The sequence below is a fragment of the Oryx dammah genome, unplaced genomic scaffold (assembly GCF_014754425.2).
Source record: "Oryx dammah isolate SB20612 unplaced genomic scaffold, SCBI_Odam_1.1 HiC_scaffold_21, whole genome shotgun sequence".
Taxonomy (NCBI): domain Eukaryota; kingdom Metazoa; phylum Chordata; class Mammalia; order Artiodactyla; family Bovidae; genus Oryx; species Oryx dammah.
In genome coordinates, this window is record NW_024070205.1 from 48,843,147 (window position 1) to 48,860,311 (window position 17,165).

Genomic DNA, 17,165 nt, shown 5'->3' on the forward strand with positions numbered 1-17,165 from the left:
AAAAAAAAACAAAAAAAAAAACACTTCAAGGGACACCAGAGTCATGTTGTAATTCTAAATGTTATGAGGTATCAATAGATTGCCCCATCCACCCATCCCATCGCAGATCATGAAATGCCATGAGGATGTTCGCCTCCCTGCATGTTTGGGAGTCATCGTGACTGTCAGAATCTCAACATTTTTATTTCCCAGGTGTTGTGTGCATCAGGCTTTGATTCACTTTGATGGTGCTCCACATCAGGCCCTTGGCCCTGAATCTTACCACCAGACCTGGGAGCAGAATCCCATATAATACAAGTGGAGAACAGAAATCTATTCCATATGACATGACAACTGCTGGGTCCTATTTTCAGAGTCAAGGGCACTAAAATGTACTGATAGTGGTTACTAAAAATAGCAAGAAAGTTTAAGCCAGAGCCTTTGCCAAAAAAAAAAAAAAAGTCTTTCCTTCCCAATACTTGTTTGATAAACCTTATTTATTAGAATCTACGCAATTTTGGTCTTCAAATTCCAGATTATTGTGAGACATTTGCTATGTGCCCACGTACATTTGAATGTTACAGAGTGCTTTCACATACTCTAATTTAGCATCTTGACTCTACCTATCCAGTTTATTCTTTCAATAGCTTTACTCTCTTTTTTTTTTTTTTTTTTACTTGAATTATTTGGTTTGGCTGTTGCACTGGAGTAGAGGGGAAGAAAAACTAAGGTAACTACTTGGAAAGTGGACCACAGGCCCTGCACATACATGTCCTTGCTTGGTGCTGCCTCTGTTTGTAAATGTGTTCTCTGAAGGTCCCTCGTTAGGTTTGGCTGTTGGTGTACAATCAAAGCACCAGGCTAGGTGCCAGAGATGGGATTTCATAGAGAGTGCTAAGGGCATCAAACCTCTGTGAGCAGCTGCTGAAGATCCTGGGCTCCCTAATGGATATGGCAGTGGAGATACGCTCCCTGCATGTGAGGTGACCTTGTCTCACTTATTTATGATTATTATTAAGAGAAATGCTGGCTGTCAGACATGATCAGCATAAATCAAAGGCAACTTCTTTAAGAGAAGCCATAAAGCTCCTCAAAGGAAATTCCTAGCTCGATGGCTGGATTTTACAGTTACTGGAGATGTTGGGAACTGCAGGGGAGGCAAGCAGTCACCTGTTAGTGGAGATTGCTTTCGAATTTGGAAAACTTCAATTCTTTTGTTATCTCCTTGGTGAAAACAAACTAGAAATATATTACTAGGAAGATAACCTTGAGCTCTTTGAGTGCTTTGTAGTGCAGGTAGAGAAACCAAACATCCTGATGGTTCACCTTTCCAGTCCCATTCCTGGAGATCTATGCTGGTGGAGAGTGAGCAGAATTGGGCTTTTCCTATGGGCATGGTGCAGTGGGAAGTCTGAGCTAGAAAGGCAGGAGACTTGGGGTCTTGGGTTGTGTGACATTTAGGGAATAGCTATACTCTCTGGGCTTCAGTTTTCTCACATAGAAGTAAAATGAAGGGGTTGGTAGAGAACCACCATGGTCTCTCTATGCTCACGCTGTATAAGATGATGCAAATAACATAAAGAATATTGGTGATAATATGCCTTCCTTTCCATAAGATGATGCATAGTCAATGGGATTTATTTTTAAGTTGTTAAACATTGATCAGACCTCTTCTGTGCTGTTAGAGCTTGGTTATATGTGTTTGGGAAGGGGCAGGTAGCATAGAAAACCAAGCCACTGTGAGAAGTATGTAATCTCATTGGCGAGCAAGGACAAAGAACATGAAACAGAGAACAGTGAACCAGGAACCAAGATGCATTGCCAAGTGCTGAGTGAGGAAGTGAGGGCTAAGTGGAGGAAATATTTAGACAAAGATGGCCCAGAGCAGCTGAAGAAGGCTATAGGGAAACACTGGGATTGAGCCAGGCCTTGAAGGATGCTGGGACAAAGGGCATTGTCAGCTGAGGCAGCTTGGGGCAGTAAGAGCATGGTTTATGGACAACAGAGTGGGATTAACTCAATAAAGGTAATAGTCTTAATGGATGTGATGATAAACAGAAAACGTAAGCCCAGATCAAGTTATTCCTTGAGCATCTGGCAACTATGATAAGAATTATTGCAGTTGGCAATGGGGAGTCATTTATAGGTTCTTGGTTGAGAGTGTCATAAGGTGACAGAAGCTGTGGGTTGCTTTTTGTTGATGGATTTTTATCTGTCCCTCCACCGTTCCTTGCCAGTCCCCTATGATTGGTGCACGGACATGTAGGTGTAACTGTTAGGCATGAAGTAGAGTTATGACAGCCAGTCCAGGTAGGGAGCAAATGTTCAACCTGTCTGTAGATTAGCAACTGATAATCAGTTGCTAAAAGTATATGAATCAGTGATGGGCAGTGTATTGTGTGGCTGCATCAGCTGGGCCCCACCTGAGGCCCCAGCTTTCCACTGATGGCTCATTTATATCACCCATCACATGGGCCCTCCCTGACTCTCTCTCTCTCTCTCTCTCATCTTCCTCATGTTCCTGACACTTGACCCCACACCTGGTGTGTTACCCCCTTGGCTTCTTTCTTTCTCCCCACTTGTCTCTCAGGCTGGCTAGGGAAGTATGAAAATTAGATTAGGTTTAAGTGAAGTTCATTTCCACTGCAGCAAGCCCCAGTGTGGTGTGACCTCAGATCCAGAAAGCCCAGGAGAGAAGCCAGCCAGGGAGCATGTCGGTTCCGAGACGCGCCCAGGGCTTGACCTGCCTGGCAGGAGCTTCTTTGAGGCCTGTTCAGCACTTGACTCAGCCTGTCAAGTCCCTAGAGCTGGGCTGGGGCAGGTTACCATGAATCAGGTGGACACCGTTGCTTGATTCATTGGTTGGTTGGCTGGCTGGTAGTGTGGTCCTACAAGTTAGCTGAGTTCTTTTCTATGTACTTCTGATTGCATGCCCTGCTGGTGACCTGTGTTTTAAACACTGAACCCAACCTCTTATTTTCTTTCCCACTCTAAGCACCAGACACTGTGCCTTCCCTTCCCTGGGAGCTGAGTAAACATTACTGACTGATGGGTTCAGTTTACAGATCTTCTGCCCTGGAATCTGTGACTGGTCACTCCTCCGAGGGCCTAGGGCACCATGCTTCACTCTGTCCCCTCCCCATGGTCCATTCGGTTCTCAGGTGCAATCTTATTTTGTTTTAATGAATTTCAGGAAACACAGTGGTCTCTAGCTTAATGGAAACAGGGCTAAAGTGAGTGGTTTGCTGGCTGATTTAAGATTACTAGAGTGTTTCTAAGAGACTTCATCTAGAAACAGATGAGAAAGGGTTCCAAATAAAACAGCTTTTTGACAATAAGTTGGAAAAAATAGAAAAGTCTGGCTCCCTAAGACACTGAGGAAGCTCCTTAGAGTGCAGTGTGGGTGGAGGTGGGTGCAGGGCTGAGAGGCACCGAGTGAGCATGTGAGGGGCCTGGGCTCTGCCCAGAGGACAGGTCCATTACCGGCCATCTCCCCATCTCCTCTGCAGCCTGGGACAAGCTCACTCATCAGTTCGAGCCCTACAGCTGCCCATGCAGCCACATCTGCATCCATCTGGGAGGCCTGGGGCTGGCTGGCCCTCGCTGGTCAGTAAATCCATGCTCACTGATCTTTCCCCTCCCCCTCCTCATCGCTGATGCCCGGGCAGCCTTTCAGCATCGGTGCTTTCTGCTTTTTGACTCACTGTCTTCCTAGTGATGCTTCCCTGGGTCAGAATGAAGATGGAGGGTGATGGCCGGCAAGCTGATATGGCGGGCTCTCCATGGGCGGCCGAGGTGGGCATCTGTATGTCCCTCAAGGCATGTTGTGGGCCTCGGCACTTGGAATGCCTGTGTTTTCTGACACTTGACCTAAGAAGCAGCATCTTCAGATTCAGTGTGGACACTGTTATCTGCACTCAGTGATGGTAAAAATGGAAGGCCTGACATCAGACTCCTTGCTGGAGTCATCAGTGCTGTGGAGAATAGGGTGGGATGGGCCATGACAGGTTGGGGGCCCCTCCAAATATATGCAGCTGGCAGCCAAGCCTGGAGTGGCTGGGAGAGCAAGGAATTCAGGTCAAACTGGGGCCATTTCATGCAGCAAAACTGTTAGCACTTATCAACTTTAGGTTTTTGTTTAACACTTGACGTCTCCATGTCCATACAGAATGCTGGGCTGATGAGCAGGGAGTGATAGAGAAGAAGGAATCCTTCTGATGACCCACTGGCATCAGTGGGGAGGCTGGTTCAGGATGAGTGGTCCCAAACCAGACAGCTGCATCTGACAGGTCCCACACCACTATTGCCTGACTAAGGCACTTCCCCAACCTTCCAGGAGCCTGGAATAGAGTGGTCACTGGCAGGGACTGGGCTCAGCGGAGAGCAGGAAGCATCTTCTTGAGAGCATGCTGGAAATCCAAGAACTTGTATTTCTATGGGGACACAGACCAAAGCCCTGTGGTCAGTTCTCTCCAAGTGATGATATGGCATTTTGGCACCTTTGTTTCCTGTGCTGTTTCCAGCAGAGCTAGGGCACCTGAGTAAACAGGTGAAATTAGGTTTAAGTGAAGTTCATTTCCACTGCAGCAAGCCCCAGTGTGGTGTGACCCCAGATCCAGAAAGCCCAGGAGAGAAGCCAGCCAGGGAGCATATCGGTTCCGAGACGCACCCAGGGCTTGAGCTGCCTGGCAGGAGCTTCTTTGAGGCCTGTTCAGCACTTGACTCAGCCTGTCAAGTCCCTAGAGCTGGGCTGGGGCAGGTTACCATGAATCAGGTGGACACCTGAGTAAACCTATGAAATTCCCTTCATAGCATTAAACTCCTTTCCTCTGGTCTTACCACATTCCCCTGGCCCTATCCTCAATTTTCCCCACCACACCCCAAGTAAGATTACCAGTGTACTTCTGGAGGAGACATGAGGGGCAGGGAGGCCCCTCAATAGTGGATGCAAGTTCTGGGTGATATCAGTTCATTTGTGGACCTGATTTTCCAGTTCAGAATGAACCTCCATCCATAGTTCTTCAGGCAGTCTATCAGATCTAATCCCTTGAATCTATTTCTCACTTCCACTGTATAATTGTAAGGGATTTGATCTAGGTCACACGTGAATGGTCTAGTGGTTTTCCCTACTTTCTTCAATTTAAGTCTGAATTTGGCAATAAGGAGTTCATGATCTGAGCCACAGTCAGCTCCCGGTCTTGTTTTTGCTGACTGTATAGAGCTTCTCCATCTTCGGAATATAATCAATCTGACTTCAGTATTGACCATCTGGTGATATCCATGTGTAGTCTTCTCTTGTGTTGTTGGAAGAGGGTGTTTGCTATGACCAGTGCATTCTCTTGGCAAAACTCTATTAGCCTTTGCCCTGCTTCATTTTGTACTTCAAGGCCAAATTTGCCTTGATTTAGTTTTCTGGGTGTGACTCAGAAAACTAAGATCATGGCATCTGGTCCCATCACTTTATGGCAAATAGATGGGAAAATAGTGGAAACAGTGACTTTATTTTGGGGGGTTCCAAAATCACTGCAGATGGTGACTGCAGCCATGAAATTAAAAGACACTTGAAGACCAACCTAGACAACATATTAAAGAACAGAGACATTACTTTGTCAATAAAGGTCCATCTAGTCAAAGCTATGGTTTTTCCAGTGGTCATGTATGGATGTGAGAGTTGGCCTATAAAGAAAGCTGAGTGCTGAAGAATTGATGCTTTTGAACTGTGGTGTTGGAGAAGACTCTTGAGAGTCCCTTGGACAGCAAGGAGATCCAAGCAGTCAATTCTAAAGGAAATCAGTTCTGAATATGCATTGGAAGGACTGATGCTGAAGCTGAAACTCCAATACTTTGGCCACCTGATGCAAAGAACTGATTGATATGAAAAGACCCTGATGCTGGGAAAGATTGAAGGCAAGAGGAGAAGGGGATGACAGAGGATGAGATGGTTGGATGCTGTCACCGACTCTGAGTTTGAGTAAACTCCATGTGTTGGTGATGGACAGGGAGGCCTGGCATGCTGCTGTCCACGGGGTAGCGAAGAGTCAGACATGACTGAGCGACTGAACTGAACTGAAATTCAGAACTCTGAGAAAATCCAAGATAGCCAGTCACTACACACAGGAGAAGCCCTTAGACTGCAATTCACTTGACATTGGGCACTCACTTCTCACCCTGGCAGGGCTTGATTGACATGGTGAGGAAGTTGAGAAGATTGCAAAAAAGCATGGAAAAAAGATAACAGAAATTAGCCTTCAGAATATCTCTATCAGGATACTGTAGCCCTGTAAAATGTCATTCTCCTTTCAGGCTTCTTTACTTTTCTCTCACCAATCAGGGTGATCTCTGCTCTCATCTCATGGGGTTCCCTGGAGAGATGAGGAGGCTAATAGAGAGTGACCCTAATTCCTGATATTTTCCCATCTGTGGTAACGAGACTCCTTGGTGTTCCCCAATGGGCCCTGCCTCCTGGCATCACCCTTGATTCATCCCCTCCCATACTCTACTAGGGTTGGTCTCTGTGTCCAATTGAATAAGGTAGATGAAAGTGATGGTTATGTCACTTTCAAGATTAGGTTGTGAAAGACACTGGAGCTGTTCTTTCTTGCTCTGGGTAGATTGGCTGCCATGCCATAAATAGCCCTGTGCCGAGGCCCACCAGGCAGTGCACTGAAACTCCTGCCAACAGCCACAACATTGAGCTTAGAAGTGGATGCCCCAGCCACAGTCGAGCCTTCAGATGATGGCAGCCCTATCTCGTGAGCTGAAAACTTGACTGCAGATCACAAGAGCCCCTCAGCCAAAACTGCCGGCTCCATCAGCCTCTCCCAGATCCCTGCCTCATAGGAATGTGTGAGAGAGCCAACATTTGTGATTTTTAGCTGCTGGGTTTAGGGTTAATTGGTCACACAGTGATAGATAAGTGATACACCACCCATCCCATGAGCCTCCTCAGTTCTTCCCTTTTCTCACATAAACAGAGTCTTAGAGTCATCCCGGAAATGTCTGGACCCACGCACCCAGTGAGATGGGTGCACTGAGATAGAAGCCCACATAGCTTCCCAGATGGTGCTAGTGGTAAAGAATCCGCCTGCAGTACAGGAGCCACAGGAACCATGGGGTCAAACCCTGGGTCAGGAAGATCCCTTGGAGGGGAGCATGGCAACCTACTCCAGTATTCTTATCTGGAGAATCCCCATGGACAGAGGAGCTTGGCAGACTACATTTCATAGGGTCGTAAAGAGTTGGGCATGACTGAAGCGACTTAGCACTTGCAGCAGGCACAATGCCCATACATATACCTCCCTAGGGGCTGAGTATATATTATCCAACTGAGAAAATAGGGCTTACCAGGAGTCCCATGACAAGTGTTTGCAGCCTGAGGAACGAGGGCCAAGGCTCCACCTGAAGGCCGCTCAGAGTCTCCTTGTCCCTGAGAGCTGGACATCTTCCCACTGATGCTCGGTGCTCTTTAGCCTCCACGCATGTTCTGCAGCAGCCATGTCTCACTGGAGCTGAGCCCCAAAGGCAGAACCGCTGGCTCAGAGTCAGCTGGCATGCTCAGGCCAATTAAAAAAAAAAACCCCAAACTACCGGCTGGTTCATTTCCATTGTAAGGGACACAGATATTTACTTCAGTGGTTGGCATCTTCAGTGGTTGACACTTCCTAGTTTCATAAGTTAGTGTGTGTGTGTGTGTGTGCATGTGTGTTTGCACATGCATACATACACAAGGTAAAGATCTGGCCCCCCAAGATGAGATTTGACATGACACCAAGCGAGCCTAGAGGACAGAGTACATTCTGTAGGGAAAGTTGACTTTGTGTTTAGAGTCCCTCATTGTCTGCTGAAGGAAAGACTGCCCTGAACAGGCATGTACTGCCCTGAACGCTGCTCCACCACCACTGCCACCACCTGGAGCTGCAGGGAGTGGCTTTTCACATTCCTAGCTCCCTAGGGTGGTGAGAAGGTTGTCCTGTGCCTTGGCCCCCCTGGTTCTGTTTCAAAGAGTTCTGGCTCTTTTTCTCTCTGAGCTTATGGTACTTTAAGCTTTTCTTAGAAGTCACTGGATCTCTTGAAGTTGGAGAAAAGTACAGTGTCTTTCTCTTTGGAAGGGTCATCACGTCACACAGGCCACACTGGGCCAGCATGCAACAAGCAGAACCAACTGGAATCGGGGAGGAAGATGGAGGGAGAGTCGGGGAGAGAGGGCACTCACTCCTCCAGAGTTCCCCAAACACCGCAGGGGTGGTGCTGTAAGGACCAGTGCTTCCCCTTACAGCAGCCCACTGACCGATATAGCCCATCTCCCGGGGCCTCCAGAAAAGTCTCAGTGCTTTGTATCCTTTGTATTCTCAGGGCTGCCGTATCATGGTGTGTACGTTCTCTTGCCCTCCTTCACTCTCACTCAAATCTGACTTTAATGAGGTCCATTCTGGTAGCTCAGGTGGTAAAGAATCTGCCTATAATGCAGGAGATTTGGGTTCGATCCCTGGGTTGGGAAGATCCGCTGGAGAAGGGACTGGCAACCCAATCCAGTATTCTTGCCTGAAAAATTCCATGGACAGAGGAGCCTGGTGGGCTACAGTTCATGGGGTCGCAAAGAGTTGGTCACTATAATGACTGGTCAAAGACACACATTCTATCTCAAAGCAGAATCAGCTCAGCCTCTCTGTGCAGCAGCTAGCCAAGGCTTCCCGCAGACTCCATTGTCTTCCCTCAGATGCAGGAGGGACCACATATCCATTCTCAGTTAAATTAGATCTGGCTCCCTTCAGCTTCAAGATAAACCTTTTGGGATGGTGCCATGTTTCCCAACCATCCTCCTTCTAGGAGAAAGCAAGCTTCCTAATGTCTGGTCCTGGCGAAAGAAGGTGCCAGGTGGGTGTTTGCCTCCTGAGATGCAGCTGTTTGAGGCAGCACCAGGCTTCCCTACCAGGAGGCCAGGCCTGCAGCCTCCTACTGGGGAAGGGGCCAGAGCCAGGGGGACAAACCTGGTGGTCACCCAAAGCAGGAGGCTAGATCCACTTCAGATGTGGGTGAAAAGATTAGACCTCATCCTCAGAAGCCAGGCCATGGTTTCACTCACATGTCACCAGTCACCAAAAAAAGTGGTGCTTGGTGCACTGGGGCCCCCCATCCTGACAGTCCTTTAGTGATTGCTTCTTATAATCCTCTAGAGACCTGCCTCTGAGGGCTCAAATCTGCATGATGTATGTGTTGGGCTGCACCCCACAGGCCTGCAAACCTTATAGTTGGCCCAGACCGAAGAAAGAGCTGGGAGACAGCAACAGAGACATCAGTGGTTTAGGGACAGGGGATCTTACACAAAGGGTCCTGGAGTGACACCCCACCTTGTGCAGCAGGCAGGACATGGCAGCAGTTTTCGCTACTTGGGGGAGAAGGAGGCTACCATTTACAGGCGCAGTTGATGTCAAGTAGTCTCATTGGTCGGAGAAGGCAATGGCACCCCACTCCAGTACTCTTGCCTGGAAAATCCCATGGACGAAGGAGCCTGGTAGGCTGCAGTCCATGGGGTCGCTAAGAGTCGGGCACGACTGGGCAACTTTACTTTCACTTTTCACTTTCATGCAGAGAAGGAGAAGGAAATGGCAACCCACTCCAGTGTTCTTGCCTGGAGAATCCCAGGGACAGGGGAGCCTGGTGGGCTGCCGTCTGTGGGGTCACAGAGTCGGACACGACTGAAGTGACTTAGCAGCAGCAGCAGCAGCAGTCTCATTGGTTACCAGGGATTGATTAAGCCAATTAAGAGGATTGGATAGTCATGTGAATGAAGCCGGGACTGGTTAAGCAGGGGAATGCATAGAAAGCAAGAGAACAGCCATCTTAAATGGCATAACAGTACACTTCACCCCTACATATTCTGCTCGACCCTTACAGTGTTGGCCCACCCCTCTTCCCAGATATCAAGGGGCACTGCAATCAAATACCACAAACGCAATACAGACACCAGCAGCTAAAGAGTATCAACAATCCAAGAGGTGGGCAAACTTTGGAGCCAGATGCGTACCAGGTCAATTTTTCAAGGAAGTCCCAAGGATGATAGAGGCATCTCGCTGCAGACCCAGCAATCAAATTCATTTCACAGGGAGGCTACTGTTGGTTTCCTAGTTCACAGATTCCCTCCACTCAGACTAGGGGTAAAATATAAGATGTTTAACAAAAAAGATACAGGTAAGATCGTGACCCTGAAGCAGAATACAGGCAGTGACAGCATCCTGAGATATCACGATCCCCGCCTGTGGTCTTCATCCTGGTCTGCAGTACCACCCTCCTGTCCATCCTCAGTCACCGCAGCCTACTGTGTGCCATGTTCTGTAGTGTTTAATCATAACCCATCCTTTGGGAAGATCATTTATTATCTGATATTTCTTATTTTGGTGGAGAATGTGGGCAATGGATTTTTTTAAACAACGTAATACTAAGACTTTGGGCAAGTTATTGAAGTCTTTTGTACCTTACCTTCTGCTTCTGTGAGAATTACATACTAGGCTTGTCTGTGACAGAAAACCCAATAACAATATAAGATTAATTTCTCATGTAAAAGTCTGTGTAGGGGGTTTTTAGGGCAATGAGAATACTGTATGTGATACTATCATGGCAGATACATATCGTTACACATTTATCCAAACCATAGGCCGTAAACACCAAGAGTGAACTCTGGTGTAAACTATGGACTCTGGGTGTCCATATGCTTAAAGACGTGTCAGTGCAGGTTCATCGGTGGTGACATATGTACATCTGTGATGGGGATGTTGATGGTGGGGGAGGCTGTGGGTCTGTGGGGCCTGATTGGTATATGGGAACTCGCTGTACCTTCCTCTTAATTCAGCAGTCAACCTAAACCTTCTCTGCTGCTGCTGCTAAGTCGCTTCAGTCGTGTCCGACTCTGTGTGACCCCATAGGTGGCAGCCCACCAGGCTCCACCATCCCTGGGATTCTCCAGGCAGGAACACTGGAGTGGGTTTCCATTTCCTTCACCAATGCATGAAAGTGAAAAGTGAAGGTGAAGTCGCTCAGTCGTGCCTGACTCTTAGCAACCCCATGGACTGCAGCCTACTAGGCTCTTTCGTCCATGGGATTTTCCAGGCAAGAGTACTGGAGTGGGTTGCCATTGCCTTCTCCAAACCTTCTCTAGAAAAGGTAAATCTTTTTTAAAAAGAAAAAAAGTGCATAGGTGATCATGTGAAGGTCTCCTGGGTACCAGGAATCCTGGCTGCTTGTCTCGTTTATCTGTTATTTACAATCTTCACGGCATGGACTGGGGAGCAGGCCGTATTCCATCTGAGACAAAGGAGAGAGGACAAGGAGGACAGACCTCACCTTTTCAGGACACTTTCTCTTACAGCTGTTGCAAAGGGCACTTCCACTGCACTGGTGGAGCTTAAGTCACAGGCACTACACAGGGTACACCTGGTACCCTGTGCATCCAACTCCCACTCGGGGTCTCTTGCTGAGGTTGAAGAGGAGGGCAGGTATTGGGGGACAGCTAGCAGTCTCCATCACAGTGTGTAGAGCATGTCCAGTAGGGCCTGGCATGAGCAGTGCTGATTCCAGTGTTGTTGTTAGAAGCAAATAAACTCCTCCTACTACAGTATCAAATCCTAGCATCTATTTTCCCCTAACACTGAACATCTCTAATTCCATGCTAACACGTGTCCATGCTGAGGGTATAGCCAGAGTGGCTGTCAGTTCTAGTGTCCTCTAGCCCGTGTGTTTTAAGGGGGACACCCCTGGTCGGGGGTGGGGGTTGAACTTGTGGAGATGAAGGCAAGTGCCAGTGAAAGGAAGTGAATGCTGAGGTGGTGGGAGGTTGGAGCATTTCAAACACAGCTCTCCCGCAGGTCGGGGTAGGGTGGGGTTGGTGAGGAGGCTGTCACGCCCCCACCCCTTGAATTAAAAAATATGTTCAAAGAAATTCAAAACTATTATCTGTGGACTTAATTCCCTACCTAGGTTCCCAGAGACGGAGGCTCATCCCGGCGCTGTCCCTTGACACCCCCTCCCCGGTGAGAAAACCCACCAATAGCGCGGGCGTTCGCTGGGTGGATGGCCCCTTGCGCAGCACCCAGAGGGGCCTCGGGGAACCTTTTGAGATTAAAGTCTATGAAATCGACGACGTGGAGCGGCTGCAGAGGCGACGAGGGGGCAGCAGCAAGGTGAGCCTCCTCCACCCCATGCCCCCGCAGGTCCCCTTGTCGGCCCCCCGGGGGCAGTGCTTGAGACGGGGCGCAGGCCCCGGACACCCTCAGCGGCTTCCGCGCGGGTGGGAGGCGAGGGCTCCGGCCGGCAGCCAGGCCTGTGCACCCAGCTCCTCGGGAGAGCCGCCTATTTATCCACCTGGAGACGTGGAAGGTTCAAAGACGGGGAGAGCTGGTGGGCTCTCCGGGCTTTTCTGGCTCCAGCTTGGGATGCCAATCGCCTTCTAAATTTGGGATAAGCCTGTGATAGTCCTGTCTCTGTGCGTGGGCGTCAGAGCTGAACCCCCTGCACCCTCCTTGCACAGACTATAAGCAAAAGTATTTCTTTCCAGAAGAGGTTGCGTGGGCTGGATTGGAGCTGAAGCTCCCTGTTTCCTCCCCTCTTCACCTCCCGTCTCCTTCTCATCTGCGTCCTAGGAGGTCATGTGTTTTAACGCAAAACTGAAAATTCTGGAGCATCGCCAGCAGAGAATCGCGGAGGTCCGAGCCAAGTACGAATGGCTGATGAAGGAGCTGGAGACAACCAAACAGTATCTGATGCTGGACCCTAACAAGTGGCTCAGTGAATGTAAGGCCCATCACTGCGACTCCTGGGTTCACCCACTAAACAGACCAGGCCGAGGGACAGACCCTGTCTGAACCCCACCCCTGCCCGTCGGCTGGAGGCAGCTTCCCTGAGCTTGATCCCACTCTCCTGGGAGCAGATGGGGAGGAGGGGGCAGCGGGGTGGTGACCATTGCTCTTGCCTGATTATTTCTTGTGTGTCTCAGTCCAGAGTGCCTGAAAATGAGATATTTTTTTCTCCCCCCTGCATGTGGTGGACAATCACCCAGATATGAAGGCTATATTACAAATCTGCTCCCAGGCCACAAAATCACATTGCATATCTAGCCTGAAATAGACAAGAATTTATAGAGCTCTTAAGGGGGCAGAATGTGCAATCCTAGAAAAGCCTCACAAAGAACCCAGAAAGCAAAAAAAAAAAAAAACAAAAAAAAAAACCACATTTTTGAGTGAAAAGAATAACATTCACAGTGTTATTTCCATTTAATAGAAAGCCCAGGATGACAGCGACCATCTAGTAACAATTCAGAACAATTTTGCTCTCTTTGAAAGATAGATTCAATTGTCTCTTATTTATTTGTTCCTAACCATTCCATTTACCACAAAATAAAGCTCAGATCTGGTCCCAACTGTTTCAGTGATATGGGGCCCAGTGCTGGACAATTTAGCCTCTGGAATAAAATGTCTTACTTCCACTAGAATTCCTTTCCCTCCTTTCCTGTCCTGCACTCACCAGCTCTTCCTTGTGCCTCCCTCTCTTCACAACTGACCCCTGAATGTCACAGCACCTCTTCCCAGCATTCCCAGGTCAGTGCAGGGAGCATGACAGGCAGAGTCTGGAGCTGAGGTTTAAGAAAAAGACTGGGTGAAATGATCCTGAGCAAAGAGGAAAGGACAGAATTTGCCAGCCTCCTAGCTGTGCCCTGCCACTTTCACAGCATGTCTTCAGGTGGCTTCCTTTCCATAACGATGCAGTAATAACATCACCCTTGAGTACCCCATCGGTTCATGTGAGGATCAAACAAGCCAATAGGAGAACAGGACACTGGGGCCAGTTATCACGATGCATCTTATCATGTTGAGTTATACCATGTGGTGTCAGCCACAGTCATGCAGAGCCGCTCTGGGTGTGGCTGTGAGACCTCGGGTAAGACACTTAACCTCTCTGAGCCTTGATTTCCTTAACTGTCAGATGGAAAACGTAATGATTTGTCCATCTCATAGAGTTCTTGGGAGAGTGAATGAGCTACTGTCGGTCGAGTGCTCCTTACACTGCCTGCTAGTGATGAAAGCTCAGTATTTAGTAGTAATTAGTGTTTGTATTATTAGAGTTAATGAAAATAGCCGTTCTCAAAGGGTTGAGGAATTTGATTTCCTCAGTGCCTGGTTGCTTGGTGCACCAAAGGGGGCCCCTTGTTAGAAATCCTGACAGAGACACAAACTCCTGCTCTCCAGGATATTTCCCTGTAAGCTGTGATGGGGCAGACAAGACACGAACAAAGACATTAGCTGAAGTCTGACCATGGCATAAACATGGAGCCTAATGCTGGTCTCTCCCACCTGTACACACCCTTTTCCTTCTTCCATGAATCCTCTGGCACTTCAGAATCCTAGGGACACCCATTCAGCAGCTCCTCTTCTTCCTTTTTTATCCTTTCATTAACATTTTTGAGAGCTGTTTATGCCTGAGGCAGCCTTGACAATTGTCTTCATCTTACAAAGTCACACTTTTCCCAGGAAGGGAGCTGCTTAAACATCGGTACAAATGTAGATGCTTCCAGGAAACAATTGCTTCCTTCTTGCCTTTGTTCATGTCAGGAATCAGTGATTTTTTTTTTTTTTTATGCTGAGAAAAGTAATGAACAGAAAGAAGGCCACATGAAAGGAGAAGCTCAGAGACTGGCCCTTCAAGATGAATTAAAATCAAGAATGACCAAAAAAAAAAAAAAAATCAATGAGGCTGTATGCTGACTATTCCCTGGATAATAGGCAGGGTGTTGGCATAGACTGAGGTTCATGAGACTGTACAGGAGACAGGGATCAAGACCATCCCGATGGAAAACAAATGCAAACAAGCAAAATGGCTGTCTGGGGAGGCCTTACAAATAACTCTGAAAAAAGAGAAGTGAAAAGCAAAGGAGAAAAGGAAAGATACAAGCATCTGAATGCAGAGGTCCAAAGAATAGCAAGAAGAGAGAAGAAAGCCTTCCTCAGCAATCAATGCAAAGAAATAGAGGAAGAGAACAGAATGGGAAAGACTAGAGATCTCTTCAAGAAAATTAGAGATACCAAAGGAACATTTCATGCAAAGATGGGCTCAATAAAGGACAGAAATGGTATGGACCTAACAGAAGCAGAAGATATTAAGAAGAGGTGGCAAGAATACACAGAAGAACTGTACAAAAAAGATCTTCATGACCCAGATAATCACGATGGTGTGATCACTCACCTAGAGCCAGACATCCTGGAATGTGAAGTCAAGTGGGCCTTAGAAAACATCACTACAAACAAAGCTAGTGGAAGTGATGGAATTCCAGTTGAGCTATTTCAAATCCTGAAAGATGATGCTGTGAAAGTGCTGCACTCAATATGCCAGCAAATTTGGAAAACTCAGCAGTGGCCAGAGGACTGGAAAAGGTCAGTTTTCATTCCAATCCCAAAGAAAGGCAATGCCAAAGAATGCTCAAACTACCACACAATTGCACTCATCTCACACATGCATTGGAGAAGGAAATGGCAACCCACTCTAGTACTCTTGCCTGGAGAATCCCAGGGACAGAAGAGCCTAGTAGGCTGCCATCTATGGGGTCGCACAGAGTCAGACATGACTGAAGTGACTTAGCAGCAGCAGCAGCAGCAGCACGTGCTAGTAAAGTAATACTCAAAATTCTCCAAGCCAGGCTTCAGCAATACGTGAACCGTGAACTTCCAGATGTTCAAGCTAGTTTTAGAAAAGGCAGAGGAACTAGAGATCAAATTGCCAACATCCGCTGGATCATCAAAAAAGCAAGAGAGTTCCAGAAAAAACATTTATTTCTGCTTTATTGACTATGCCAAAGCCTTTAACTGTGTGGATCACAATAAACTGTGGAAAATTCTGAAAGAGATGGGAATAGCAGATCACCTGACCTGCCTCTTGAGACATTTGTATGCAGGTCAGGAAGCAACAGTTAGAACTGGACATGGAACAACAGACTGGTTCCAAATTGGGAAAGGAGTATGTTGAGGCTGTATATTGTCACCCTGCTTATTTAACTTATATGCAGAGTACATCATGAGAAACGCTGGACTGGAAGAAGCACAAGCTGGAATCAAGATTGCCAGGAGAAATATCAGTCACCTCAGATATGCAGATGACACCAACCTTATGGCAGAAAGTGAAGAGGAACTAAAAAGCCTCCTGATGAAAGTGAAAGAGGAGAGTGAAAAAGTTGGCTTAAAGCTCAACATTCAGAAAACAAAGATCATGGCATCTGGTCCCATCACTTCGTGGGAAATAGATGGGGAAACAGTGGAAACAGTGTCAGACTTTATTTTGGGGGGCTCCAAAATCACTGCAGATGGTGACTGCAGCCCTGAAATTAAAAGACGCTTACTCCTTGGAAGGAAAGTTATGACCAACCTAGGTAGCATATTGAAAAGCAGAGACATTACTTTGCCAACAAAGGTCTGTCTAGTCAAGGCTATGGTTTTTCCAATGGTCACGTATGGATGTGAGAGTTGGACTGTGAAGAAGGCTGAGCGCCGAAGAATTGATGCTTTGGAACTGTGGTGTTGGAGAAGACTCTTGCGAGTCCCTTGGACTGCAAGGAGATCCAACCAATCCATTCTAAAGGAGATCAGGCCTGGGTGTTCTTTGGAAGGACTGATGCTAAAGCTGAAACTCCAGTACTTTGGCCACTTCATGCGAAGAGTTGACTCATTGGAAAAGACTCTGATGCTGGGAGGGATTGGGGGCAGGAGGAAAAGGGGACGATAGAGGATGAGATGGCTGGATGGCATCACTGACGCGATGGATGTGAGTCTGAGTGAACTCCGGGAGATGGTGATGGGCAGGGAGGCCTGGCGTGCTGCGATTCATGGGGTCGCAAAGAGTCAGACACGACTGAGCGACTGACCGGAACTGAACTGGCTTAGAAATATATGTGCTGGGATCCATTTTTTTTTCAAATTTCCTAATTCTGATGCCACCTTCAAGGTGATCCAGTAACATAGTCTGATGTGGATATGGTATGGGGAGTGTTTTTTTTGTTTGTTTTAGACTGGTGTTCAGGAGCCTCCACCTTATTCCGAGCTCCCGTCCTTATTAACTATGTAACCCTGAACAGGACATCCCTTCTCTGAGCTCTGTTAGCTCCCCTGCAAAAGCAGTCAGCCCTGATTTCCACCCCAGATTTTCTGATAGCT

The 17,165-nt window shown here is 47.6% G+C and overlaps 1 protein-coding gene across 1 annotated transcript in view; it reads left to right on the forward strand.

Annotated features, from left to right (window-relative positions):
* Positions 1-17,165, forward strand: part of KIF26B (kinesin family member 26B) — a 516,667-nt gene that overhangs the window by 491,094 nt on the left and 8,408 nt on the right. Inside the window, exons 13-14 of the mRNA XM_040263613.1 lie at positions 11,950-12,152; positions 12,612-12,762. Of these exons, the coding sequence (XP_040119547.1) occupies positions 11,950-12,152; positions 12,612-12,762 (354 nt within the window). The remainder of the gene's footprint in view (positions 1-11,949; positions 12,153-12,611; positions 12,763-17,165) is intronic.